Source organism: Podospora pseudoanserina, chromosome 6, assembly GCF_035222485.1.
Source record: "Podospora pseudoanserina strain CBS 124.78 chromosome 6, whole genome shotgun sequence".
NCBI classification, from domain to species: Eukaryota; Fungi; Ascomycota; class Sordariomycetes; order Sordariales; family Podosporaceae; genus Podospora; species Podospora pseudoanserina.
This window is the reverse complement of record NC_085925.1, coordinates 3230151-3254923: the sequence shown is the minus strand read 5'-3', so window position 1 is coordinate 3254923 and position 24773 is coordinate 3230151. Positions and strand designations below refer to the sequence as shown.

The following is a 24773-nucleotide window of genomic DNA, read 5'->3' as shown; positions in this document are numbered from 1 at the left end:
TCTAGTTGACAATTGTCAATACGGATTCAGAATGGGCTCGTTGTTCTATGTGATCTATGGGCCTGGAGGGAGCCTGAAGTCCCCTTCCGTTTGGATTTCTCTGCATGTGACATTGATCGGCTTTACCGCTCTACCCGCATGCCACGATCTCAGAGACCGACGATTAGGGCGGTAACAGCCTCTTCCTTTCACTCTGAAGGGGTCAGTTGAGCGTGGAAATCATCACTGTGTAATTAGACTCAGATGGCTGCCTGGTTGAGGCTTTCAAGGAAAACTAGTGTGAGAAATCACATAACACCTCGGATCAGACTCGCCAAGTTCTGTCGAACTGTGACTGCATGTCGACTTTAGCTTAACTTCAGACCAGGTGGTGTCGGAGATAGGAGAACCCCGATTGCTAAGATGAACTGATCACATCACATCCATCTTCGGTGCTCAAAGAGCCTCGTCTATCACCGTGATGAAATGTCGAAGTTTCCACGTTTACCGCGCTTCACGTATTCAGCCGATTACGTCGTACAGAATATAGGAGTCTACACTATCACGTCAAAATTTGCGACCGATCCTCCGCGTGCTTCGCGAGTAACCTTTCAGCCAGCTGAAATCCAATAGAAACCCTGGTAGCCGCTCAAGTGAGGTTCCTGCATACATATCACCAGCTGAAAAGTCATAGCGGGGTCTAGCCAACGAACGATGAAACCTACCGAATTTGGATGTCTGCGCCATTTCAATACTTGGAATGATGGAATGGTCTGCGAGAATGACTAAAGATGACTATTGAAGTTCTTTCACATCCATTCAAACATCACAAGTTTGGAAAGGTTCGGTTTTAACCGCCGGAGCAACATTGAACATGACGGAATCCCCACACACACTTCGTGCCCACAATGGAGCTGAGCTGGAACTCATTGCGAGGTCATCGGACGTTCTCGCTCTCGGTCAAGCAAGGGATGTGCAATGTATTCCTGGGTGGAAATGAACTTCTTTAATGGTCCAGGTGATTTCTTCTATGCTTCCTCGGGAATGGTTGACGATCAGGCTGCCGTTTGGCGGAGTCGTTCACACTGGATCAAGCATTCGGCTCCATCTCATTCCACGAGAATAAGAACCTGAGCCTGAGTGCTGCCCTCTACATACTTAAAGGTCTCTGCAATCATCCAAAGTCGAAAAGCACCAAGTTCGTCATCATCACACACTCATTCAACCTTTTGTTGAGAGTCTGTCTCAAAGCAGCCCAGCTTCACCATGTCTTCCATGCAGGCAGCCTACTTCAGCCCGGACAAGCCAGAACCCATCAAAAAGATCATTATGGGTTGGGTGAAAGAGATCAGTTAGAAAGTCTCACGCATTCATCAATTCGGATATGGTTGGGAAGCATGGTTGCAAGCTGATTTGGGATACCGTCTAGCTGTGCAACTAAACGGGACGATGAAATAGATTTCATGTCCTATGACCCTGACATCGAACTTGAGCTGATCTGCGTGGATATAACACAGGCGCCGGACTGAGACGCGAGACGTTCGTCTACAATGACCTGAGGCGTGTGGATTTGAACATCTATGGTAACGCTGGTCCAACTCAGCCCTGGCACCTTTTCGAGTTCAAGTGCAAGACTCCCACTCAGAACACAATTGAAGTTCTCAGAGGTCTGCTAGATGATTGGGACAAACTGGAGGATGTTGTGATTGGCAAAGATCATGCGAGGCTCTGGGCTGTCGGGTTCTGGGTGGATGATGATATGGGCAAACCCAACGACAATCGCCTTGCAAACTAGAACTTCGAAAAGGGTAAAGGTGTCAATGTCATGTGGAGGAGCTGGTACAGCCCAAAACCCACTGCTAGATTATCTTAGGTAGCCTTGGGTCCCCAGTGGAAGTGATACCTAGCCTCGTATCTTTCGACCAGATCATCAGAAACACTCAATTGACATCTGATATCCTCTCACGCGTGTCTGGTGTAAAGCCAAATTGAAAATCTCGTACGTTTCCTCCCGCGTGCAGTTACTAGAAAGGCATCCACGGTTTCCCCAGTGATCCTGATAGGCGGGCGGCGGTTCTCAGCCGAGCCCTGATACATACCTTCATACCTATACTGCATTCGCAATGCCCGAAGTGGACGTGTCAAATTCACGGTTTTTTACGACGAGGCTGACCGTGAGGGATATAAGGCCCATGATCACCTCAAAGTATCTAGGGAGTCAACAGGAAGCAGACCATGTCTCCGAGCGCAGTGTCTCGGTGGGGTGGCGCCAGAAGACACACCCGATATTTATCTTGCGAAAGCACATTGGACTTACTTCGTGGATTTTGGGTGCCGGTATACAACCAACAAGCTGCAGTCATGCAAGACATCATCATCAGCTGCATCGTCTCAAGGGTGCGTCATCTCCAGTGCGTGACATTCATCCCCACTATGGCCGATCATACGCCTCATCTCCAACGGCTTACAGGCCCCCAGGCCCCCAGGCAGCACAAACTGGGCAAGCCGAGCATGATCTCGATGGTTACTCCTTGGCCAGCCTCTTGAAGCGCACCGCCTACCCGGTCATCCCCAATGACGAAAGCAACCCGTTGGGCGACAAGCGAGGCTATCAGGCCTCCATCCCGATAACAGAGAACAATCTACCCCATTGCGATAACCATCTACGCCATCTCCTGCCAGGCTTATTCATGTTGCGAGATCAAAATGACAACAATTCGGATCCTGAAAATTCCCTTCATCGAATAGCTTTCTTTCTATGCATAGCGTAAACCTCAAGGTATAACAACACAAGTTGCACAGTTGCCCTACCTATCTCACGTAAATGATGCCTTGCGGCCGATGAACTTTCTCACACTCAAGTCATCACGAATAGGTACATCATGATCTCTCAAAGATACCGGCTCCCGGCCCGCCAGATCTACAGAGGAATACCGAGACCCACAACGAGCCCAGAAGTGGGATGTGGTTGTCTCGCCGGAGCTTTCGGGCCCTGGCTCCGTCACAAGCGGGCGCGCGGTTGGTCAGCCTCCGCTTTGCATCACCACCACGGGACAAATCCAAGCTTGAGAGGGGACGACAAAAGATGATGATATCAGATTAGAAGTTATGGTCTCCGTTTCCTTGCGTTATCGGATGATGGGTGGTATCTTGGTCCTGTGGGCAGACCTGTGGTGGAGGAAAAGGTGGGATGTACGTTGTATTCAAGTTGGAGGGTCTGGAATGGGGATGATATGTTGGAATGCGAGACTTTAGGTATGCAATCTTCCTCGATTATCAGAGAGTGACCAGTGAGACTAGCTCGACGTTGCTGCTACACAGTCGAGAGTGAAGCTAGGTGGGCAAAAACACCATCATTCTGGAGCTGAGATCAAAGCCCGGGATAAGCACAGCTTCTCACTTGTCATCTTGTTCTTTTTTTCTGTGGCCCCTTCTTTATGTCGTCTTACTTTCATCGTTCCCCTTCCCAAGTGTGTCATCGCCTTGCGTCTACCTCCTTTCGATCAGCTCCTACTTGTGCACCACACGGGCAGGCACCGCCCGTGGATTTCAGACCCCAATAACCCCCTTCCCCCCCGCCTCGACCTCTACCCACCCCTCAGCTACTACTCCCCAGCACAGCCTCAAACTTGCAATCAAGCCTGATTCACACGCAGATATTGCATCATCTATTTCACTTCTCCCATCCCTTTCCTCCCCTTTTAGCTTCTCAAACTAGTGCCCTGCCAAGAGCGACCCAGACTCCCTTCCCGTTTGACAAGTTTGACGAGTCTCGACGCTGGTTCAGCGGTTGAAACTTTTGTAGGCTATTTAACGGGGCCCCGTTGCGCTGGTTTTATTAAGTTTGTGGGGGAAAAAGAAAACTGGAGAGCGAGCGTTAAAATAACCGCGGGTGAACATGGAGTGTATGGTTCGCCTACGCTTGCTCGCTTATCCTTGACACGGGCGCCAACCAGAGGAAAAGTCAATATTGACTTCGGAACCTGGGGGCTCCTTCACACTCTGGGAGCAATGTCAGGCCTGCGGGGTATCGGGATCACAGTACCTATTAGTATGAAAACCACAAGTGTCGTTTGCCTCTCATGAATGGTGGGAAGAAAAGAGCGTATACGAGCAAGTTGGCTGTAATGCCACGATCTCGATGTTCAGGTGGCAGCGGTAATGATCAAGGCGTCATTGGCCGTCATAGACGCTATCAGCTATCTTGACTTTTGCCTTGGAAAGGGGTATTTACATGGCAGGGGTGTCCATCCAAGGTTGATATATGATAGGCAGAGAGTCCTGCTGCGTGGTCTTTCGGGGCCTATTACTGAGACCCGTAACACGCCCGCGGCCAAACCAAGGTCGATCGTCAATATTTGGGCTGGAATATAGCATAGAGTGCTGAGACTGTCGACGAGGTTAACTTCTTTTGCAGTATCAACGGTATTCGGTCTTAGGCCGGGTCGGACGGCATTGATGCCCACTGGGCGCCTGCTCAGGCTTCGCGAGATATCCCCGAGATGGCTTCGTGCTTTCCCTTTGGCATTTTCCCAGAGAGATTTGTAGACCAATCTCGCGATAAAGATCTCCAGAGAGCCGCCGGGCTTGGTTTGGTTCCCCTCATAGGCACCACGACGAAGAAACGGGGACGGGCAGACTCGGGACATGGACGACAGGTGAACGGTTGGCTCGTAACGCTTGAGAATATGCCGGCTATGTAGAGCCAGAGGGATCGCCATCAATATCTATTTTACCCCGGGTATCCCGACAAGTGCGAAATGTTCCGACGCCTGTCCCCTCGCAGAAGGCAACAACGGCAGTACCAGACCAATGGAAATCATTGATGGGTGGAAGGAAGATTTGTGGAGCCTTTTTTCCCCGTGTCGAGGTGCGTATCGTCGTGAAGATGAGATCTGCCGCTGTCTAAGATCAGTGCCGGGGGTTCTAGAACCACGATCGACATGATGTGACTGGCTGAGAGCTCATGATGCACATGGCACAAGGGGAAGGAGATCAGGGCGACTTGATGAGGAGGTGGAGGGCTGAGACGAGATATTGGGTTGCAGGGATGGGTCGTCTTATAGGGTCTGGGGTAAAGAAGCGGTAGATGATTGTCACATGTCGTTTCTTGATCTGCGACTGTATCGATGTATGTTGAATACAACCTGATGGGGGCGCTGAATGAATATGAGATGCTTGAATATGACAAGACGATGCTAGATTGGATGGATGTTCCCTGCTGAGTGAGACCTGTCAGGCTGTCAGCTTGGGATAATACAGGCTAAAAAGGGTGGGTCGTATGCAGATTCTGTGCAAGTTTATTGTCTCGGCATTCACTCCAACATCAGCATCTGGTGGCTCTGGATGACTTCGAGCCCATTTGTTGACAAGGTCGGAAATTTGGTAGACGGGTCATTATGAGGTAGGTGAATCCTGTTTCGGGGCGAATATGGATGTTGGGGATTCTCAATGAAACTGCGTGGCTTGGGCCAAGATGTTGATTGAGAGGCCGATAGATGTCGTGAGGGTGAGGCTATCAGCAGCTTGCTTAGTCTCGGGAGGTGTGCGTGTGATTTTTTCGGGAAGGTGGGAGATCGACGGCTTGGAAGCCTCGAATGGAGGTTGCCCAGCATTTCTGCGAAGCATTAAACTCTTGATGTGATAGCAGTACGGGAGCATAACCGTCATATTAGTCTTGGTTGTTCGTCTGGTGTGTCAAGTGAGCTAGATGAGGCAAGAAGAGGGTTAGGGTGTCTCACATAGCCAAAATTCCCACCCCACGCTGGAAAAACGGGAAGCTCGCCAAAAAGCACCCCACAAACTTGCAGAAGCGGTGTGTGCAACGGCAATGCGCTTTCTCAGAAAGTCTCAAGATCGGCGGCTAGTGCTCCGCGGCAAGCGCGTTTCTTTCTCGAATGGGTGTGGTCGATGGTTGGCAGTCGGTAGCGAGTGTTTGGCGAGTAGAGCAAAGCCGGAGGTGTACCTTCCGAAACAGGAAGTGGCAGGCATAGATTGACCAATCATAGAGCAGCTATTAAAGTCCGAACCCCAGTTTTTAAGTCTTGGCTTTGGGAACACAACACCGTCTATTCTCAACCACGTTTTTTTTGGTTTTGGGTGTTCGTAAAAATGGTAGAACAGTTCATGCATGAGGAGGAGTTTGCCCAAGTTGATGGAATATATCTTTGTCAGTGTGGCCCGGTACGGTTGCAATTCTGTTGGAAGCACAGTTAACATGAAGAGCCATAAATCTCTTGATCTTGATGATGGCTGCTTCACTCAGATGTCAATAGTCGTAAACGTGTTGTCTTTATGACCTCTACTTCCGATTCTCCCCGAGTCTGCGAAACGAGATAGTTGTTCTCCGGACCCTTTGTACCTCATAGAATAACTAGACAGACAGTTTCAGGAGTTCTCCTAACACCTGATAAAGAAATTTCGCATACCGGTGTCATAAGCGACCAGGAGATCTCCCTCCATACCAGACTCTGACGAAAGCTGCCAAAACGTATCCCTGGATCTACGTTAAACTGTAACCAGTCATAATATGTGATGTAACTTGAACTTTCGGTGAACCATCAGGCTGGACAGCCCCGAGGTTTTGGGTTCTGACCGAATTCATGTGACAACGGGCCCATCGAGCATTGCTATCTCGCTGATAGCTATTTCCTTTGATTGGCCAAGAGTTTCAGACGGTAAACACCAGCCATTATTCCGAGGGGCTGGAAGGTTCTCAACATGAAAATCAGCCGCGTCGTCCCTGAATGATACAATCACAGCCACAGCTTGTTATATCTGGGTGCCAACAGAGGTCGGACTCGCGTGCGGTGCACATATATGGGGAAAGCAGCTCGCGTACCGCATCACGCCGTAGGTTCATCCGAGTACTGCCCGTCATATGCAGGCTGACATAAACCCTAACCAAAATACCCTTTGGGTGACACCCCCAACAGCTCCGGGTATCAAAGTTGTGTTACACTCTGTGAGCACCTGACAGGCAATGAACCGACAGCTGGAAGAGAAGGTGCAACACCATGTCCGGGTTTCCCTTTTGTTGTTGCCCTGAGCTGAGGATTCCGCCGCCTTGGCTTTAAGAGGAGCTGAGGGAGGGGAACTCGGTCGTCAGTTTTGGGTTACGCCGACTATTTCTGTCAACCCATGATCCGCAGCTAGCAGCGCGGTCTTGGTGCGGTCTAGATCTGGTGGGGGCAGAGGGTGTCATTGAGGAAGCACGGGCCACATCAAGGTGGCATTGAACGGTTCAACGGTGCAGATACCGCCGTTAATACCCCCGCGGGCAAGCCGAAAATCTTGCAAGTTGCCAGGTTGCCTCCATGAGGTATGTACCTTTCTTTCTCTGTCTGTTCTGCCCGCCTTCATGCTTTCCCCGCCATTTCCCTGGCTCCTTCCGCCCTACTTGTACCTGCACAGCTCACATAACCCTGATGACGGAGGTGGAAGGAGAGACTGATGACACGTGCAATTGAACCCCGACCTGCGGCAGAGGCGGAATTCTAACCACCGTCAACATACGAGGCATTTATGAACCATCGTCCCAACAGTCGATTAAATGGACCGATTTAAATGAAGGACGGTTTCATGGGACCTGGCGAGCTAAGACGTGTTAAGGTGAGGCCCCGCGCCCCATACTATCTAGCAAGGTATCCAGGGTGTTCCGGCGCGGCGGCGAGACTGACCAGGTCCCGCCAGATCAGATCTCTCCTCTTTCTGTTGCCGGAGTGGCGGAGGAGAGGGAGTGGCTGCCGAAATGCACTCCTCAAAATCTTGCATGAAACCGAAACGAGGCAGAAAAGAAAAAAAGAAGCCGCAAAAACCTGGGGTCCCCAGACTTTCGTCTCTCTTTGCCGCACGCCCGTCTTCCCGCGCCAATATCCTGGAGCCCCTCACCAGCACGGCAGCACCAGACGTCAAGGCGCGCCTATTTTCCTGTCCTGTCCTGATGCGTCTCCGAAAGTCGCAGTCGGGATCACCCGCGACCATCCATGGTTCTCCTTTTGGGGCGAGTGCTTCCTCTTCTGTGCGCCCTCTTCTGGTTCTGGACTACCATTTTTGCTTCCTTTTTTCGCTGCCCTTTCCCATTCGCTTCCTAGTGCCTTTTCGAGCATACATGTGCACCCATACACACACCCAACACCTCAACCCACGTCTGGAAGAACCAGTGTTGACTTGCACTCCACCAGTCACGGGCTCACTTCGGGGAAGTTGCGGTCTCTTGCGGTGCTGCTACGGCGACTCCAAGACTGATCATCAGGGCAGGATCTCGATCCGTACTCCTCACCCTCACCCCCCTTCGCCCGCTCGTTCGATTTGGGTACAATCAGGCTCTGGCTGCGTACCGCTGAAAAATCTATTCCCCGGGGTCCCACGTGCCATGGGGTGGACGTGCAGAGTCCGCCGTCGAATCCGGGGGGTAATATGGATAATCATGGCATTTTTATGGGGATTTGGCCGAAACGCGGACTGCGGAGGGACTACTGTCTGCCTACCGTAGACGTCATGTACCTCGGCCAAGCTGCACTGGCGGCACCATAAAATAATCTCGCTTCGAATATTGTTCAGACATCCTAATTGGGACGCTGGTGTCTGCAAACACTCCTGCGGTGATACGAGCAAGCGCGGGGCGGCGGCAATTGCCCTGGAGGGGCCAAGACCAAGATACTGCCACCAGTGCAATGAAGTCATTCACAGCCATCCCAGCACCACCGGCCGGCACATGTCGAACCATACCCAACTGCCACATCCGGCATACTCAATATGGGTGAGAGGCTTTTCACTTCCCCCCCTGTTGCTCTCATGGAGCCTAGGTGGTGCCCTCCAAACCTTTAAACCTACATATCTCGCCGGTCGTGACTCGTCCTGTGACCTGTCCCCCCAAATTCACCTTCTTTCTTTCCAGGCCCAGTGGACCAAACGGATCTGACGACTTGACTTCCGCCCTGACCAAGGCAGACTCTGCTGTCGCGACTTTCGGGTTGCTGGGACCGAAGTTGCGACTCTGCATCTTGGGAGCCGCTGTTACGGTAGGATTGGCACGGCGAGAGCCTCCAGGTCCTGCCCCCAGACCCTTCGTTCTTACTCCACCAGAAACGGGTCCTGTCAAGAACCGCAGACACGGTCCACCACGGCCCGACCATCCGCTCTCCTGTTCGCTTCCTTCCTTGGTTCGACAACAACACCATAGAACCCACTCCTCCCACCATCGTCATTCCCTTCCTGCCCAAAAGTGGTTATAAGTCGGCTTGTCCCTGACCACACCCGGTCCCGAACCATCACCACCACCAGTTTCTCTTGGTCGCCCAGTCTGTCTGCGGTTATTCTCTTGGCGGAAGGACTACCCTAGACAGACACACATACCCACAGACATCATCATGTCGTCGAGGAACAACCACATCGGGGACACGACCACCCAGTCCTACGATGACGCCGAGAAGGGTATCTACGAAGCCTCCCAACAATCTTTACCGGTCCTCCCTACCCCACCATCACCAGTGTACTCTGTTGATGAGAAGGCCATAATTCAGCAGGTCGAGACAGTTCAGCCAACACCTGTAACATCTCCCATTCATGAGGGTATCACACCATCCTCCTCCACACCAGTCCTCACTCTTGCCTCGCGCAACTCACCGCCCTCTCCCGCCAGCGATGATCTCAAGAAGCCGCAAGGCAAGCCACCAGCGAAGCCAAAGAGAAAAGTCAGCCGATGGATTCTGTTTCAACTGTGGTACAACACCTACCGCAAGTTCTTCACCATTGTGGTGACTCTTAACCTGATCGGTATCTTGATGGCTGCTATCGGGAAGTTCGAATACGCCACAAACCACCTGGGCGCGTTGGTGTTGGGTAACTTGTTGATGGCCATCCTGATGAGAAATGAACTGTTCCTCCGGTTTCTGTACATCATCTCTATTTACGGGCTCAGGAGTGTAAGTCATCAACCCTGTTGACGATCATGCCAAGAGACCCAAATCACTGACTAGTACATTGAACAGTGGGCCCCTATTTGGCTCAAGCTCGCTGTAACTTCGATCTTGCAGCACGTTGGTGGCATTCACTCCGGATGTGCCCTGTCTGGAGCATGGTACGTCTCTCTCCTGCTCAGTCGATGGTGATAACATGCTAATTTTGCACCACAGCTGGCTGCTCTACAAGATCGTCGACATCCTCATTCACCATGCCAAGCAACACCCTTCCGTGATCGCCACTGGTATCATCACCAATGTGCTGGTTGTGATCAGTATCTTGAGCGCGTTTCCTTGGGTCAGGAACAACCACCACAACGTGTTCGAGGGACATCATAGGTTGATTGGTTGGATGGGTTTGGCAACTACCTGGATCTTTGTCGTCCTCGGCAATGCCTACGACTTGAAGCTTGGAGAGTGGAGGCTGGATGCGCACTCTTTGATCTCCACACAGGAGCTTTGGTTTGCGGTCTTTATGACAGTCTTGTATGCTTACCACCTTCCCCTTAATATTTGTGTGCCGGTCGAGCTAACACATGGCTACAGTGTTCTCATCCCATGGGTCACCCTTCGCGAAGTTCCGGTCGAGGTCGAGATTCCATCACCAAAGGTGGCCATTCTCAAGTTCCAGCGCGGTATGCAGCAGGGTCTCTTGGCTAGAATCAGCAGGACGTCCATCATGGAGTACCATGCTTTTGGTATTATTAGTGAGGGGAGAAAGAGCGGGTGTCATTATCTCATCTGCGGCGTTCAGGGCGACTTCACCAAGTCCCTTGTTGACAACCCGCCCAAGACAGTGTGGACCCGTGAACTCAAGTTTGGTATGTTTCCCTTTCCTCTCTTCACATTGCGTTGACGAAGACTAACAAGGTACAGCTGGTGTTGGACATGCCTCGGCCATGTTCAAGCGCGGCATCAGAGTTTGCACCGGTACTGGCATTGGCGCCGCTCTCTCGACATGTATCCAGAGCCCCAACTGGTTCCTCATCTGGATTGGCTCGGATCAGGAGAAGACCTTCGGCCCAACAATCTCACGGTTGATCCACGACAACATCGAGCCGGAGAGGATGATCTTGTGGGACACCAAGAAGAGGGGAGGCAGGCCAGACAGCGTGCAGCTGCTGAAGGATGTGTGGCACAGCTTTGGGGCTGAGGTTATCTTCATCACCTCGAACAAGGCGGGTAACGATGAGATGATGCAGGGGTGCTTGGAGGGTAAGTTTTACCCTCTTCCAAGGAGGTCACAAGAGAAGCAAAGAAGCTAACATGACAACAGCCGGACTCCACGCCTTCGGAACGCTTTGGGATTTCTAAACGACAAAGGAGAATAAAAGAACGGTTTAATTTGGGAGACACAACAAGAAAGGTTTCATGCATTGCTATTGGGGAGTTTTTATGACATTTTTTTCATGTGTGGTGATGGCAGGCTGGCAGCCGCCTGTGGGACGGGGGACTGATGAGCGAGCATACCTACCTATTTACCCATGTTTGCATGTTTGTGTTGGATGATAATTTTTTTTTTCGTTTCAAGTGGGCATATATTACGTCGAAAGCTTTGTACAGAACAAAGTCTAGTTTTTCTACTTTGGTTTATTTCCTCCACGTTGTGGAGTTAGAGTCTTGTGTGGGGAAAATTGGTATCATGTTATGGACAGTCGCCCGCGTGGCTGGCATGGTGGAGGATGATGATAAGGGGGATTTTGGCTTTGTACATGTGCTTGTAACATCACAATCAACTCATATGAACACATGCCGCCCACATTTATTTAGGTGATCTGGTTTTGCTGATGGGGGCGGACAAGATGAAGCGAATGCTGTTTGACTTTGTAAAAGATATTGCATGGCATTGTGTGCGAGCTCTGGCTAGACCTGCTGATACAGATCTATCTCGGTTTCATAACCTTTGTACCACTGGCCTATATAGCTTGAGGACTACGAGACCGGCGTAGTAAGCTTTGATGGTTGTAACGAGGTGGGTTTTTTTCCTCACGTGTGGTTATGGGACTCGACTCTTACGTAATGGACGTGTTTCTCTTTTTCTCGTCACCATCTTTCAATACAGACTTTATACCTACACGGATTCTTCCAAATCGGCCACGTTCCGTGTAAATGAAGGACTAGATCTACTGACAGGCTACATGCTGTGCTCGGCTAAGGAAAAGAAACAAAGCCTTTTTTACCTATTGTCATATTGGCTGGTGTGCTGGCATGAAGACACACCAACTGGGGAATTGTTGAACTTTCCCTTCAAGCCTTTTCGGACCATCCAGCGATGTATTAGGTCCAGACTTTTTCGAGGATAGGGTATTTGTATTATTTATCGATGCCCCTGGTTGACCAGTCGTGCTTACCTCTGCTGTCCTGTGGGAGTGAGTGGTGGCTTCTTGATTAGGGTAATGATCAAGTAGGGAATCTCAAAACGCCTTTTGGTGATCATGTGCCCTCGAAACATGACGACGAGTCAAAGGTATTAGTACCCATAGAGCAGGCCAGGATGTTGTTGTTATTGTGGGCAGTTAGGGGATATTAGCGGTACGAACGTTGAAGCGAAACATATACTTTAGTACATCTAATCTTCAGGAACTTGGATTACTTTCCATGGTGCTTCAAAAGGAAAAGGATATCATGCATGCGTTCCTGGATTGAGAAATGGTGCCTCTAGGATTTTGGGGCCAGTCATGCCTGAATTTGCATGCATGATTGCAAGAGATTCAAGAGAGATAATTATCAAGCCTACATTTTCGGCAACTTGTACAGCCAGCATCGTGGGAAGCTTGTAAGTACCTTTGGTGCTGACAATCATAGGCGTCTAGGTATTCTTGTGTTTTAGGCTGATTAAATGTCTGGCAGAAAGAAACAGCCAACATCGGTGTTTCAAAACTGCTTATTCACACCATGTAACGATAAAGCACACACGATCCAGCGTTCAGCGTGTCTTAGTGCCAAGCTATCCATCATGCACAACCAAAGAATCATCGACACTAAATAAGGAGGGGCGGCTCTTGGTATGACACGGAGATAGGCTGCAAGAAATCCCGAAGCATGTGCTCCAACCCCAGTCAAGGGGTGTTTTTCGAAGGGCGCATTTCTTAGTAAGCCCCAGTGCCAATCGTATCAATAATCAAGCAAAGATTTGGGGTAACAAAAAGGGGATCATGTAAGACTTCAAAAACATCAACATCTCTCGACCCCTCACATCAAACTCCACCAAACCAGGTCCTAAACTCCAACTTCACTAACGCACCGCAGCACAATGTCAGCCAAGTACACCGGAAAGTGCCTCTGCGAAGAGGGAGGCATCCGCTTCACCATCTCTGCTGAGCCTATTGATCCGGTATGCACCTGTTATTGCGGCCATTGCAGCAAAGGCGCTGGCGGGCTGGGCCAGGTGGTAAGTTCAAAATCTTGAAACACATTTTGAGCGATGGCTAACACCAAAACAGATGGTGGCCTTCCCAGAAGAGAGCATCGACATTGAGTCGGGCAAAGAGCTCATCACCACCTTCACCTTCAAGAATACCGATAGCGGCAAGCCCAAAGACAAGATGTTTTGCAAGTCTTGCGGGGTGACGCTTTGGACTGCCCCTGAGCATTGGAAGCAGCTCAAGCAGCTATTGGTTCGGACACCGGTGTTGGATGGGGGGTATGTTTATTCTGTTGGAAAGCAAGCACGTGGAAGTTGCTGACCCGAGGCAGAATTGACTGGAAGCCTACTGTTGAGCTTTCGACGAGCAAGCGGGCGAAGTGGACTTCTTCTGTTGCCGGGGCAGCGCAGCAGTGAGGGGTAATGGACGATGACGGTAGCGGGAACAGGGCATCGGACTTGGTGTTGAATGCGAGGCGGGGATGGGATTTCAAGATTGGAGACCATGTCTGCTCCTATTGTTCCTGGGGTAAATGCTGTGAATCCGTAATAGCGTTAGCAACTCTTGTTGAATGATAGCGATAACTGGGCGATAAGAAAGAGCAACAAGCATCAGCATGGTTTAATATCGGCATCGACAATGTGTCTAAGCCCCGTCTTGAAACGTTTGAAAATAACCAGATATCGTCATAGCACAAGTCCATACTCGTATTGCAAAAGAAGAAAGGCAGTGGCTTACCTGTCGATAGAAGTATGTCTTGGGAGTGATGGCCAGAATCGATGATTGAGCAAGACAGGAAGAATGTGGGGGTCCCTTGCCAGGATCAATTGAAGAGAGAAGGGAAGGTGGGGGCACTGGCTAATGAGATCACCAACCCCGCCATCGGTGGGGGAGCATTGACCCCTGCAGCCATTGACTTGGCAGTGCATTGTTTGAGTGTCGCTCTCTCAGGCACCCTGTTGGACTGTTTGTTCCCAACCAACACCAAGCTGATGCGCTAATCCCATCGCCGTCGACTATTTTTCTGGTGCGCAATCATTCAATCTGTCGTTCTGCCATCACTGTATTCTATCACGTGGAGTCTCGAAATCATGGCGATAAAAAACCACTTGCGGCTGTTGTTCACAGCCGGGTCGCTGCTTGCGACGACGTTTGCCAGCCCCGTCAGTCGCTTTGAAGATGACGACGATGATGACACCCCGCTGCCAGTGGTGATCTGGCATGGTGAGTACCGCAGCTCGCTCCATTGATTGACCATCTTCAGCTAACTATCCTTCGAACCAGGTCTCGGAGACGCCTACAACGCCGATGGCATGCGCCAGGTAGCCGACCTCGCCGAGTCAGTCAACCCCGGCACACTCGTCTACCCCATTCGCATCGAAGACGCTGGCAACCGCGACCGCTACGACTCCTTCGTCGGCAACGTCACCGAGCAACTAGCCAAAGTGTGCGCCGACATCGCCGCCCACCCCATCCTCTCCACCGCCCCAGCCATCGACGCCGTGGGATTCTCCCAAGGCGGCCAGTTCCTCCGCGGCTACGTCGAGCGCTGTAACAATCCTCCCGTCCGGAGTTTGATCACCTTCGGCTCCCAGCACAACGGCATCACCCGCTTTAGAGACTGCGAGACGAACGACTGGATCTGCCGGTTCGCCATGGCCGTCCTAGGGACCAATCCCTGGTCCCCCACGGTCCAGGGCAAGCTGGTCCCCGCGCAGTATTTCCGCGATCCTGAACAATACGAGAAGTATCTCGAGCATTCCAACTTCCTTGCGGATATCAACAACGAGCGGTCGATCAAGAACGAGACGTACAAGAAGAACATTGCGAAGCTGGAGAACTTTGTCATGTACATGTTTGACGAGGACACGACGGTGGTGCCCAAGGAGACATCGTGGTTTGAGGATGTGAATGGCACCGAGATTACACCTTTGCGTGCGAGGAAGCTGTATTCGGAGGATTGGTTGGGATTGAGGGAGCTGGATCGCAAGGGCGGGCTGAAGTTCAGGACTGCGCCTGGGGATCACATGCAGTTGTCGGATGAGTTGTTGACGGAGGCTTTTGGGGATTTCTTCGGGCCTTTGAATAGGCACAAGGGGAGGTCGGATCCCCGTCCTGCTTCGCACGTTGGAGACGAAGAGTCTAACATGGGCAGTGGCGGGAGGTCAGAGGGTCGTCCTGCTTCGAGGGGCGGAGATGTTGAGTCTGATATGGGCAACGACTTGTAAGGGATCGAACTATTTTTTAGGAAGGGCGCGCCAGGAACACGGAACTCTGGGTATGAATCATGGATGGATAAGGGTAATTATGGGGTACCTAACTGGGAAGAGCACAGCGATGAAGGGAGTCATTTACTGTGTATAGGGGCAGGGTTTGTATTTTTGTTCGCTTTGGCAATAGGCGTCAGGAATCAGTGGTTGGGAAACAATCAGGCAAAGGTCCGAGTCTTTGGCACCTTTGGTTTAGTTATTGAGTAGGCATGGGAGTACCCCGATTACATATTTTATGCGCATACTGTGGTATGACGGGGTGGAAAGTGTATTTGGAATTAAGTTTGCTGTGTCTGCTGTAGGATGAACGGGTGTAACGGTCACAAACATGCTGTGGGTTGCGTCATGGAGAGACATCATGGGCCTAATTTCTGAAGATTGCGAAGGTGGGTGAGAGGCGGCATGACCATGGCCGAGTGTCACGACATGCGAGCATTCGGTACAGCATGCAGCTCTCTGGTTGTTGCAAGTGTTGGATTCCGAATATTGACCAGCTGGTTAATGACGCATCGTTATACATATACACAGTGTCTCATGCTTTGCTCCGGGATCCGAGCTGTTGGGCAACAGTAGCGTTGAGAGCAATGATGACAAGAACTTCATGGCCGATGTTGTTTTTTGAGAGGCTCCTCTTCAAAATACGAGCTTACAAGCCCAGTAGGCACATTCATGAGACTCCTCAATACTTATCTTATCAACCCATCGGAATCCTTTTGGCTACCTACCTATCTATCCTCGGCGCACCCCGATCGGTGATCCAACTCCGAACTGCACAACAAGAACAGGGAACATGCGGGTTCCAAAAGAGATGAGCTCACATGCCAAAGCTCGTCCCAAGCTTCAGAACTCGTGGGTTAGGTGAACGTCTTTTTGCTCCAGTGAAGCTATCTATTTCCATAACATCACCAACAAAAAATATTCAGGCCTAGAATATTAATAGAGTTCAATAATCTAGCTGTGGGGAACATCCAGCCATGGTGGGGTTAGATCGCGAAACTTTAAATGGGGGTGGGTGCCTCGGGCAGAGGAGGTGCGAAAAAACGCGCCTAGAAAATTGTTGGAGCGGAGCTCTTAAGCAACCTGAGGTGGGGGAGGAGGCTGGCTTTTTTCTGCGTTGCTGCAGTAGCGGAAACCTGGGCCAACGTTGGCGAGAGCGAGAGAGAAAAGGCGGATGAGGATGGACAAGGAGAAGAAGAAGGGGAAAACAAATAACAAACCGTCCATGTAGAAAGAAAGTCATTGTCAAAGAGCCCCCACATGTTCATCTAACTGTAGGGAGATGTCTACCTTATCCAATCTAAATCCATCGGATTTTTAAAGCTAGGATTGAATTCTGCCACTCAAACCCCCCCTGTATGTCATCAGATTGCATAACCGCTGTGCAAGGGCGGTGAATACTCCATAGGGGACCTCGAACCTGCTGAAGCCACCAAATGGCCCGGGATCAGCGCTGGACAATGCTGGACCGAAGCACGCCAGTCAGCCAGACAACGCGACATGGGATGCCACGCCAAAAACGCGCCCGCCGCAGCAGGGACTCCTCTTTAACAAAATCGCGTCCTGCCGCAACGAGTGAGACGACGGGACACGAAACCTGCATCTCTTAAATACCCAAAATCCCCACTTCCCACAAAGCCCTCCCAGCTGCACACTACCCGGGTCACTTTCCACGAGGCCATCTTTTTGGGATTGGGCTTTCTATTCTCTTCCTTTCTATTATCCCTTGGTGTCCTCGTCATTGTCAGCTACAGCAGCTCGCCCATAGTTGGACCGACTTACAAGGAACATCGCGATTTGGTAGGCGGGTTCTGCAGGTGGAAAAGACCGCACTTCGACGCGCCTCAACCTGGACACGCGAGGTTTCCACTTCAGGACACGGCTAGCAAAGGTTTTTCCAACCTCACCACCACTCCCAACTTTGCAAAAGCTACTCCGTAAACCTGTCACGATCAAGACGTGAGCCAACCAAGATCAAGACAACACGAACAATGGACTCCTCTCCTTCCGCCTCCACCAAGACCCGGGAGCCCTCGCTGCCCACCCTCCAGGGCGTAAAGCGGCCTGCACCTTCCTTGCTCCCTGCATTCGAACCCCTTTCCTCATCACCAGGTCTCCCAAGGCCATCGAAGCGGCAGGCAACAGCATCAGCCTTCTTCAAGTATCCCACTCCGGCACCAACATCGAGCACCGGCATCCTCTCCTCCAGTCCCCCACGCGTTGGAAACCGGCCGGCTCCTCCAAGACCACAGTCGAGGTCAAGCGTCACAGAGCGTGCTCCACTGTGCGATGTCCGCTCTGTGGACCTCAATGAGAACGGGGAGACATTGTTGATGGGACGATCGAGCAATTCTTCACAATATCAGCTGTCGGCCAACCGGTTAATCAGCAGAGTACACGTCAAGGCGCGATATATCGCCGCCGCAGAGCCCCTCGAGCCAAACAAGATTGAGATTGTATGCAATGGATGGAACGGCCTAAAGCTTCACTGCCAGGGGCAGACATGGGAGTTGGCCAAGGGTGATTCCTTCACCTCGGAGACCGAAGGTGCTGACATCATGATCGATGTCCACGATGCGAGAGTATTGGTACAATGGCCGCGTCGTGAGAAGGAACGTGACGTGTTGGGTCAGCTCAGCGATTCATCCTGGGATGAGTCTCCTCGCCCAAGAGTTGGCAGGGTGGCAGGTGCTTCGGAGCTTCATGGTAGTCCTCTTAGAAGGTCGGTGCGCATCGGTAGTCCCGAGTCACCCACACCTGCCAATGTGTCCAGGGCAAACGCGAGCCTCAACGAGTTGTTGGCTGTTGATAACGAGCATGCCGACGCGGTGCAGATCTATGAGGATGCCAGTGCTGATGAGCAAGAATTGCCGAGACTGACCGACGCTGCCGAGGAGAGCTTCATGACACAAGCTGCTCCAAGTCTGTCCAGCGACCTAAGCGAGCCCGAATCGGAGGAGGAAAACGATGCAGACGAGGAGAATGACCCCATCATTCACTCTTTCGGTCCCTTTGGCGCCAACCTCAACAGCCGCCTTGCCTCTTTCTCGGCCAACTCTCCTCGGGGACACCGTGTGTCTTGTAACCCACTTTCCGATGTGGCCGGCAGAGCACAGGAGAGAATGGAGCCCATCTCTGAGGACGAGGCCGAGGATTTGTTGAGCAGTCTTAGTGACGAACAGAAGGCCAACATCACCAACCACGTGGTCAACCAGCTTGCATTCTCTCGTCTCTCTTCGACTCCTTTGACCACCATCATGACCAATCTTCCTGCTGCCGAAAAGAAGGACTTGAAGAAGGACCAGCTCCGTGTTATAATTGAGGGCACTGCGGCGGTCGGCATCATCCGTAGACAGGGCAAGGACGCGGCCGGCAAGCCTCTGGAAAGCGAGTATTACTACATCCCTGAGAAAGATAGTGATGAACATCGCCGTCTGGCCGTGACGGACGGCCTTCGGAAGCCCAGTTTGAGAAACTGCCGCAAGCAGCACAAAGTAAGCCCGCCCAAATCGTACTGTTCAGTTTGTCAACATGACTAACATGAGTTCAGCAATACTTTTGGAAGCGCCCCAAGACTCCTTGAACTATTCACTACAATATGTCACATTATTTCACCTTTTTGATCCATGGTTTCTCTCGTATCGGCTATCGGCGGCGGTGGCGGAGTTCTTGTTGCGACGGAAAACGGAAACACCTTGTTCACATACCCCCATACCCCATTTCTTCGTCTGTCTCATATTAGGGGTCGTCGCTTTGTAGCGCTGTATTTGCTCCAGGATATTCGCATAGCGCAAGGCGTTTTGTTTCCATGTACAATTTGGTTTTTTATCGTAGGGGTGATGGTTGATGGCTTCGTTGACGGATTGGCGTCGTCATCTGGCTTGACGATGGGGGAAGAGGACAAGGACGATGAGGAGGTGCTAAGGGAACGAAATGGACGGAATGCTTTTAGGGTGATGTATGTATTATTTGTATGTTTGAAGAAAATGGCCTCGAATAGAAGATGCAAATGGATAAATCGTCTTAGGAACAGTTCTTGAAGTGCCTCGTGCGATGGAAAAGTAAGTAAACAAACAGAACCAATCATGAGATTTCTTGGATCGTCATCTGGACGGAAGCACCTGAAGAACCAGAGATCTGGAACAACAGCTGCAAGCAACCACAACGAACGCCCCACATCAGCCCCACCTACCTTATTCTTGGGCTGAGCAGGGGTGTCCCGGCAGGCACAGATCTCGCTGATAAGATAAGCGGAAAATCCTGCCCTCCGACCGCCAAAAATTCTTGGAGGACCCAGAAAAAAGTTATCGCCGTCGCAAGAGACAGAAGCCGACCTGGATTGCGACGACCGACGACAACCTTCTTGCCGCTGTCCATATCATCACCTCACAATGTCGCCCTCCGCTGCTGTCACCAAGACGGCCGAGACCACGGTCCCTGTCAACCCTGACCAGACCCTTAAGGCCTGCAAGGCGCTTGTTGCCCACATCAAGAAGGCCGCCGCCGCCCCGCCCAAGGACGGAAAGCAAAACCTCCTCGCTGATGCCGAAACCACCGTCGCCGAGACTCCCGTCTGGCTCACTCTCACCACAAAGAACCACATTCACGAGAACAACCGTATGTCTTTATCCCTTGAGCACGCCCCGTCAATGGCATGAGTGGCCTCAAAGGAGGCTTTCGGCCATCGCGAGTCAAGCCGACGCTTGCACCAAGCGTCGATGATTCACTCACTCTTGGTTCTATGGCCGACAGGCGCTAACAGTTCCCAGGCCTTCAGCCAGGAAAGATTGCTCTCCCCAACCCCCTGAACACCAGCGAAGAGATCAGCGTCTGCCTCATCACAGCCGATCCCCAGAGATACTACAAGAACGCCGTCGCCGATGAGTTCCCCGAGGAGCTTCGCAAGAAGATTGGCAGAGTCATCGATCTCACCCACTTGAAAGCCAAGTTCAAGGCGTACGAGGCCCAACGCAAGCTGTTCAGCGAGCACGATGTTTTCCTTGCCGACGATAGAATCATCAACCGCCTCCCCAAGGCGCTCGGCAAGACGTTTTTCAAGACCACCACCAAGCGCCCCATTCCTGTGGTGCTGATGGCCCAGCGCGAGAAGGTTGACGGCAAGCGTGTTGCTGTTCCCAAGGGGTTCATGGTCAAGAAGAACAAGCGCGACCCCACCGAGAATGCCAACGCCCGTCCCACCGCCGAGATTGTCAAGGAGGTCGAGAAGGCCATCGGTGCCGCGCTGGTGCATCTTACCCCCTCTACCAACACCGCCATCAAGGTTGGATACGCTGGGTGGGAGCCTGAGAAGATCGCCGAGAACATCACCGTGGTGGTCAAGGAGCTGGTCGAGAGATTTGTGCCACAGAAGTGGAGCAACGTCCGCAGCTTTTACGTCAAGGGCCCAGAGACGGCTGCCCTTCCCGTATACCAGACGGACGAGTTGTGGTTGGACGAGAGCAAGGTTGTTCCCAACGGCCAGGAGGGGTCCAGCGCTCTCCCCGGCAAGAGGGAACAGAAGCTCATCAAGGGCGAGAAGCCCAACATTGGCAAGAAGCGCAAGTCGTTGGATGCCGAGCCTGAGCCGGCTGCCGAGGAGGCACCGGTTGCCAAGGAGGACAGGCCAAAGAAGAAGGCCAAGAAGGTGCTGCCGGAGAGCAACGACGAGAAGCTCGACAAGGAGATTGCGGAAAGGAAAGCGAGGTTGAAGAAGCAGAAGGCGTCGGCCAAGAAGGCGGTGGAGGTCTAATTCAGGGATACCAAGGGTGAAATTTGGGGGCTATGTTCATGTCACTGGTGAATCATTGCTTGGAGTTTTGGAGTCATTTGGGCATTAAACTAGCAGGCTACAGTTGAGACGGTGCGCGATGGGTGCCTCGAGGCAAATAGATGGGCTTTGTGTTGATAGCTGATGATGGTTCAGTAATCTGATGTTGTTGTGCTATCTGTGTCTGGGTTTATCCAGTTGATCACTGCTTATCGTCCTGCACCTGTCACCTGGTGGACTGCCTTTGCTAATCCATCTTGGCTGCTGTCTCCAACCAAGGATCGCATTTTACCCCAATATTTATCACTTCGCACTTCGGAAAAGACAGTGGTGTTGCCCCGCTCTGGACACTTGATAGCCTGACCAAGCTTTCCCAGGTGGATGGTCACGCGCTTTAGCCTGACGCCTCAGGATTCCCAAATCAACTGCCGACGGCCAAAAGTGCACTGATAATGCTCTCGTAATCTTCTCCGCATCCAGCCCAGCGACAGCCATTTGCTACTATTCACCGACGCCAATGGAACACGTGGGATGCCCGAACCATGTTTCTTTGGTTTATTGCGGTCCCTCCATCCGGGACACGGCTTGGATCGAAGAGTGGTTGATAGCGGGTATGTTCGGGACCGTGGGGTGGTATTGATCCTGGCTTTGGGACGCCCGTTTTGCACGCCCAAACAGAGTCAGGATTTGTTCTCCATTCAACCATGGATCTGTCGGTTGTTTACCTGTAGGTTCTGAGGGGTTGGAAAGGAATGGGACTACCCAATCGTAACAGATTCAATGCCAGTCGTTCACCACTCACTTACTCCACACTCACTAGCTGCTCGGCCATGGGCAAAGTGCCCCATAACCGTCTCCGCAATCCCCAGGTTTTCCTCGCACTCTATTTTAACGTCCGACCGAACGAGCCACTGATTGGAGCCGTCCGTTCACGCATCCACCAGCTCACCCTCCTCGGACACCACTCGACCAACCAATCATCATGCTGGAGTTGATGAAGGTCCAGATGTCTGTCGTTGGCTGTGGCTGGCCTTCAACCGGGGCTTGGCATCAAGTGTCCATGACCGATGGGTAGATCGGCAGATGACGGCCCCCCCTCTCCCCTCCTCAGCGGCGGCCGGTTGAGAGAGATTGAGTTGCCTTATAGCTGGGGGTTTCCTTTTCTGGGACTACTATCACATAATATGTCTGCTGGAAAACCGCTTCCTCGGTTTCCACAAGTCGGGCTCTCGTATGCGTTTTCTACGCCTTCAAGACATATAACCCCCTGACTGAGCCAGACAACTTCAACAGTTGCACCTTGGTTCAGTTATTTCCCATCAAACAACAGGAAACATTCCCGCATTTTGGTCGGGGGTTTCAACACCAGCCCCCCACCTAAACAATGGGTGTCCTCAAACCCGACGAAGACTTGACCGGCCTCGCGCCAGCAAACCTCCTCCACACCATCACCACCTTTCTCACAGCGCACTACCTCCTCCTCACCCTCTCCTTCCTCTTCCTCCGCGCCCTCGTCAAGAGATATGCCTCCCCCCTGCGGAAGTACCCCGGTCCCGTCCTGGCATCCATCTCCCGGCTCTGGAAAGTGAAATCTGTCGCCTCGGGCCGGACCCATCTTGAACATATCGACCTCCACCGGAAATACGGCCCCGTCGTTCGCATTGCACCAAACGAAGTCTCGGTCTCGTCCCCCGAGGCGGCGAGGACGCTCCTGTCAGCAGGGAAGAGATTTTTCAAGACGGATTTCTACGGGGTCTTCCCCCCGCCGGAGAACCCTGATATTTTCACCGAAACGAGGGAGGACGTCCACGCTATGAAGAAGCGGGTGGCGAACGTGCCGTACAGCATGGCGGCGATGCAGCAGCTGTCGCCGTTTATCGACGATACCATCGAGCTCTTGGCGACGAAAATCAACAACCATATCGAGTCGTCGCCCGATGGAGAGTTTGATTTGGGGGATTATCTGCACTATTTTGCGTTTGATGTGCTGGGGGAGGTGGCGTTTTCGAGGTCGTTTGGGTTTTTGAAAGAGGGGAGGGATGTGGACAACGCGATCAAGACGATTGATAACAGTCAGACGTATAATGGGATTGTGGGGCAGGTTCCGGAGTTGGATTTTTTGTTGCGGAGGAATCCGCTTTGGCAGTTTGTGCCTTGGTTGAGTACCAAGAATGCGTTGATTACGAGGATGGCGCTGGAGGAGATGGGGAGGCGGCAGCCGTTTGATAAGGATAGGGGAGGTGGGTTGAGGGGCGGGGTTGGGGTGGATGGGAGGAGGGATTTGATGGCTAGTTTGATACAGGGGCATTTGAGAGATAAGGAGAGGTTTGGGGTGGGGGATGTTTTTGCTGTGGCTCATGGGGCTATGTAAGTCTCTCCTTGTGGGAGGATTTGTGGAAAGATTGCTAATTCGATGGTGAAATAGCTTTGCGGGATCGGACTCGACGGCGTCGACGATGCAGAGCTTCTTTTGGCATATTTTGGATTCGAAGCCGGTTTACCAGGCGTTGCTGAGGGAGATTGAGGACGCGGTGAACACGGGGGTTATCCCGGCCGAGGGGAATATCACCTGGAATCAGTCGCAGAGTTTGGATTACTTGCAGGCCTGTCTCAAGGAAGCGATGAGGGTGAGGCCGGCGGTGGGGCTCAACATCACGAGATTGGTCCCGCCTGAGGGTGCGGAGCTGGATGGACATTTCTTCCCTGGAGGCACCACCATCGCGGCGAACGGGTGGGTGCTACATCGTGATAAGGAGACGTTTGGGCAAGATGCAGACGATTTCAGACCTGAGCGGTGGTTGGAGGACGAGGAGAGGGCGAAGAAGATGGAGAGGTATATGTTTCAGGTAAGCACCCGTTTTTTTTTTGGTCCGTATTGTGCGCTGGGAGATGCTGATGTTTTATTCTCGATAGTTTGGGGGTGGAAGCCATCTGTGTATTGGGCGGAACTTGGCGCTTCTGGAAATCAACAAGGTGATTCCACGGTTGTTGAGGGACTACAGGTTTGAGCTGGCGCACCCGGGCCAACTGCTCAAGGCCAATGCGTCTTTCTTTGTGGTGCAATCAGGATTGGAGGTGTTTATCAAGAAGGCTTAGGAAAACCTTCCTTCGTGTGTAACTGGGTGTTGGAGGGGTTATGTGTACATATATGGTGTCGTTTTCCAGCGTATTAGTTGCCACCAACTGTTTCACCTGTATGCATGGCCCTTGGGGAAATGATGAGTGATCGGTATCCGGCACGAGGTCTGTACAACAGGACATACCCAGTGGGGAGGGGGGGGTCGTGGAAATGGTCTGTAGAGCAAGACAACGTGGACATTGGTAGCCGCGCCTCACTGGGACATGTCTTGGCAGGAGATCACTACGATAAGCGGCCAACCACAAGGCCATGAGAAGCGCGGCCCCTCTATTCCTCTCAGCCCAAGCCTGCATT

The 24773-nt window shown here is 52.0% G+C and overlaps 8 protein-coding genes across 8 annotated transcripts; all 8 read left to right on the top strand.

Annotated features, from left to right (window-relative positions):
- Positions 1-1245: 1245 nt before the first annotated feature.
- On the top strand, positions 1246-1774 carry QC764_000025 (uncharacterized protein; the record flags this gene model as incomplete). Its single annotated transcript, XM_062939670.1, has 2 exons — positions 1246-1330; positions 1497-1774. 2 exons carry the CDS (start codon positions 1246-1248, stop codon positions 1772-1774), a joined length of 363 nt encoding a protein of 120 aa, XP_062798014.1.
- A 5548-nt stretch (positions 1775-7322) lies between these two features.
- QC764_0098110 (uncharacterized protein) lies at positions 7323-8324 on the top strand (the record flags this gene model as incomplete). The annotated part of the gene is made up of 3 exons (XM_062941036.1): positions 7323-7590; positions 7677-7999; positions 8163-8324. The coding sequence occupies exons 2-3, from the start codon at positions 7730-7732 to the stop codon at positions 8322-8324; spliced, it is 432 nt and encodes a 143-aa protein (XP_062798013.1). The 5' UTR covers positions 7323-7590; positions 7677-7729.
- A 1026-nt stretch (positions 8325-9350) lies between these two features.
- On the top strand, positions 9351-11688 carry QC764_000030 (uncharacterized protein; the record flags this gene model as incomplete). The annotated part of the gene is made up of 6 exons (XM_062939672.1): positions 9351-9905; positions 9972-10060; positions 10116-10427; positions 10488-10762; positions 10818-11156; positions 11218-11688. The coding sequence occupies 6 exons, from the start codon at positions 9351-9353 to the stop codon at positions 11253-11255; spliced, it is 1608 nt and encodes a 535-aa protein (XP_062798012.1). The 3' UTR covers positions 11256-11688.
- Positions 11689-13124: 1436 nt separating this feature from the next.
- Positions 13125-13722, top strand: QC764_000040 (uncharacterized protein; the record flags this gene model as incomplete). Its single annotated transcript, XM_062939677.1, has 3 exons — positions 13125-13332; positions 13385-13584; positions 13638-13722. Exons 1-3 carry the CDS (start codon positions 13195-13197, stop codon positions 13720-13722), a joined length of 423 nt encoding a protein of 140 aa, XP_062798011.1. The 5' UTR covers positions 13125-13194.
- Positions 13723-14397: 675 nt separating this feature from the next.
- On the top strand, positions 14398-16124 carry QC764_000050 (uncharacterized protein; the record flags this gene model as incomplete). Its single annotated transcript, XM_062939680.1, has 2 exons — positions 14398-14530; positions 14591-16124. The coding sequence occupies 2 exons, from the start codon at positions 14398-14400 to the stop codon at positions 15532-15534; spliced, it is 1077 nt and encodes a 358-aa protein (XP_062798010.1). The 3' UTR covers positions 15535-16124.
- Positions 16125-17100: 976 nt separating this feature from the next.
- On the top strand, positions 17101-19599 carry TOS4 (target of SBF). Its single transcript, XM_062939681.1, has 2 exons — positions 17101-19067; positions 19124-19599. The coding sequence occupies exons 1-2, from the start codon at positions 17565-17567 to the stop codon at positions 19154-19156; spliced, it is 1536 nt and encodes a 511-aa protein (XP_062798009.1). The 5' UTR covers positions 17101-17564; the 3' UTR covers positions 19157-19599.
- Positions 19600-19860: 261 nt separating this feature from the next.
- On the top strand, positions 19861-21322 carry CIC1 (proteasome-interacting protein cic1; the record flags this gene model as incomplete). Its single annotated transcript, XM_062939684.1, has 2 exons — positions 19861-20190; positions 20343-21322. The coding sequence occupies exons 1-2, from the start codon at positions 19965-19967 to the stop codon at positions 21320-21322; spliced, it is 1206 nt and encodes a 401-aa protein (XP_062798008.1). The 5' UTR covers positions 19861-19964.
- Positions 21323-22724: 1402 nt separating this feature from the next.
- On the top strand, positions 22725-24570 carry QC764_000080 (uncharacterized protein; the record flags this gene model as incomplete). Its single annotated transcript, XM_062939685.1, has 3 exons — positions 22725-23707; positions 23766-24186; positions 24254-24570. 3 exons carry the CDS (start codon positions 22725-22727, stop codon positions 24434-24436), a joined length of 1587 nt encoding a protein of 528 aa, XP_062798007.1. The 3' UTR covers positions 24437-24570.
- Positions 24571-24773: the final 203 nt, after the last annotated feature.

Excerpts from the sequence above, each read along its gene's own strand:
- TOS4 (XM_062939681.1), top strand. The coding sequence starts at position 17,565 with ATGGACTCCTCTCCTTCCGCCTCCACCAAGACCCGGGAGCCCTCGCTG. Across the intron at positions 19,068-19,123 it reads ACTGCCGCAAGCAGCACAAA|CAATACTTTTGGAAGCGCCC; the intron begins GTAAGCCCGCCC and ends ACATGAGTTCAG.